This window comes from Poecilia formosa, unplaced genomic scaffold (genome assembly GCF_000485575.1).
Source record: "Poecilia formosa unplaced genomic scaffold, Poecilia_formosa-5.1.2 Scaffold905, whole genome shotgun sequence".
In the NCBI taxonomy this organism is placed as follows: Eukaryota; Metazoa; Chordata; class Actinopteri; order Cyprinodontiformes; family Poeciliidae; genus Poecilia; species Poecilia formosa.
In genome coordinates this window covers 30006-32863 of record NW_006800844.1, presented here as the reverse complement: position 1 = coordinate 32863, position 2858 = coordinate 30006, and the positions used below count along the sequence as shown (strand labels likewise).

The window sequence follows — 2858 nt, the reverse complement described above, 5'->3', positions numbered from 1 at the left end:
TACAAAGTAAACTTGAAAGCTAAAACCTTTCTCCTTAAAAGCTTGTATTTAAATGTTAAACAATTTAAAGTCATTTAATTTATGTATGCCTAAAAAATTAAATAAAATTTAACAGCATTGATAATCACAAATGTGGTCTGTTTTAAAATATTAGTGTTTATGGGGCCCCTGAAGCTCTTGGGGGCCTGATGGAGCCGCTGACTTAATTTGGATTAAACAGAAGTGCAAATTTGTTCTTTTTAGACTAGATGCAGGTTTAAATAACATTTCACTGGAGATGTTTTCCTGTAGCATATAATTACACAGTAATACTTTTACATTTCCTGTCAACTTAACATCTTTTAATACAAAAACACGGTGGACCGTCGGTGGGCCGCCTCGACGCCCCGACCACCGGGCTTAGCAAGTTTTCTGGGGGAAACCCTGATACTGAAATGTCTCCCCAGGAGCAACAGTCAAAAGCAACATGCAAAATACACATACAGCAATCCAGACTTCTAAAAATCCCATGTAGCTGCATTTTATTCAAGCTGCAGTATATAACTTTAATAAAAAATATGTTTTCTCCATATTTGTTAAAGTTGTCGTTTATCTGCTGTCATTGGTAGCTATGCTAACTAAACTGAGCATTCACAGTTTGAATCTGCACAGTTCTGTGCTATGCTAGCTGCAGCACGGCACAAATCGAAGGGGAGGAAGGATGAGCAGCACCGCATGAGATGGTGATTGACAGCACTAAAACTCTCCTGCCTCTGATTGGTTGTTTCTAGCACTGGGAAAAGGCCGAGGAAATAGATTTTTCACAGATTACCTCTCATACCATAGTGTCACAACATAATGACAGTTTTAAAAATATATGAAAAATATATTTATATAATTTCACTCAGGAGAGGACAGGTCAGGAGGGACGTGGGTTAGAGCTGCTGCTGGGTGACTCACCTGTTGTTAAGTGGTAAAAGGCACAGGGAACAAGTTAAATATATGAATATGTTGGTAATTTTTTTCCTTAATTCATTAAATGCTAAAATTTAATGCTGAAAAGGAGGCAAACAGTAGTCTGTAGCTAAGCTAACTATGCTAAATGGTTGATAATCTCACACAGTCTACTCACCTCTCGGAGAAAAACTGGGTTATAAATTAACACTCTTACCTTTTCTCTCTCTCTCTTTTTGTCTGAAAACCTGATTTTATAACTTTTCTTAGCGGCAGAGTAACCGCCACCATCGTTGGTGTTTCCCACTGTCTGCTGCTAACAGCGTCACTCTGAAGCTCCAAGCAGGAAGGAACCATTTAACACAGACGGGGGTTCAGGGCAAATACGGATGTGTTTGGTCTGGGAGGGGCAACATTACATTTTTACTGCTAAAAACAATCTTTGAAAATACAATATGATACATTTTATAATTGACAGGACCCTTTTTTATTTTATGTCTATGAACAAAATATAAATAATTAAATTGTGGAGGGCCCCCTGCTGGTCAGGGCCCCTAGAATTGTCATCACTTTTCCCCCCTATACCGTGCCCCTGACCCAGAACCTCCAGAACCTCTGCAGTCGTTACCTCTCGTTCCTCCGGTACCAGCCGTGCAGATCCGACTCACCTGCTGGATTGGGCTCTGTGCCTGGAACAGGATGCGGCGACCCAGCAGCTCGGCAAAGATGCAGCCGACCGACCAGATGTCGATGGCCGACCCGTAGTGCCGGCAGCCCATCAGAACCTCCGGGGCCCGGTAGTACTGGGTCACCACCTCCTGGGTCATGTGACGCGACGGGTCGGGCTCTTCCACGCGGGCCAAGCCGAAGTCACAGATCTGAGCAGAGACAAAGGCTTAGTGTCCTAGATAAAGCTCACTTCCTCTGTACTTAAGCCCCGCCTCCTCTGTATTTAAGCCCCACCCCTCCAGGTGAGCAGCTGACCTTGAGCAGGCAGTTGCTGTTGACCAGCAGATTCCCAGGCTTGATGTCTCGGTGGAGGATCCCAGCAGAGTGGAGATACTTCAGACCTGGAGAGGAGGAAGAGCCGTTAGACGGATCACCTCCGAGTCGACCCGAGTCTCTCCGGGTGAAGCAGACCTGAACCTGAGTCCAGGAACACATCCAGAACCGGTAAGATGTTCTGAAGCATTCCGGATGTGTTCCTTGAACCAATCAGATTCTGGACAGGTTCTGTAGGTGTTGGTGGAACCTGCCCAGTTCTGGACTGACCTCGGAGGATCTGGTAGAGGAAGACCTTGATGTGGTCGGTGGTCAGCGGCTGCGGCGACACGATGACCTTGTGAAGGTCACTCTGCATCAGCTCTGTGATGACGTAGCTGCCGGGACGTTAAGGACGCTAATCGAACCCGATCAGAGAGGACTAAAGTGGGTCAGAACCGCCTGAAGGATACATCTCCTCGAAGCAGTCGATCTGCGGAGGCTGCAGGATGTCCAGAGCCGACAGAACCTGCAGAACCAGAACAGAACCGGAGTCAGAACCTGAGGGAGCGGCGGTCTGAGCGCTCTCAGAAGCGGCCATACATTGTCGTGTTTGAAGAAGCAGAGCATCCGCAGCTCCCTGAAGACCCGCTTACAGGACACCAGGTTCTGGAAGACGTTCGGCATCTTCTTCAGCGCCACCTTCCGGCCGTCACGGGGGTCCGTCACCGACCTGGAGTCAAAGGTCAGGGGGAGTGGACAGCTTCCTGTTATACTACAACCAGACCCGGTTCTGCCCGGATCAGAACCAGACCCAGTTCTTACCAGACGACCCCGAAGGCTCCGTATCCGATGGGGCGGTCCGGTTCCATCTCGGCCGGGCTCGGTACCTCGCTGGCTGGGTTGCTGTAGGGCTGCGGTACCGCTGCCCCGCCGCCGGCGCC

At 48.1% G+C, this 2858-nt stretch overlaps 1 protein-coding gene across 1 annotated transcript in view; it reads right to left on the bottom strand.

Annotated features, from left to right (window-relative positions):
* nlk1 (nemo-like kinase, type 1) overlaps positions 1-2858 on the bottom strand; it is a gene marked incomplete at its 5' end in the record, with an annotated part of 8979 nt that extends 6121 nt beyond the window's left edge. Inside the window, 6 exons of the mRNA XM_007543784.2 lie at positions 1602-1811; positions 1918-2003; positions 2206-2312; positions 2388-2443; positions 2518-2647; positions 2740-2858. Of these exons, the coding sequence (XP_007543846.1) occupies positions 1602-1811; positions 1918-2003; positions 2206-2312; positions 2388-2443; positions 2518-2647; positions 2740-2858 (708 nt within the window). The remainder of the gene's footprint in view (positions 1-1601; positions 1812-1917; positions 2004-2205; positions 2313-2387; positions 2444-2517; positions 2648-2739) is intronic.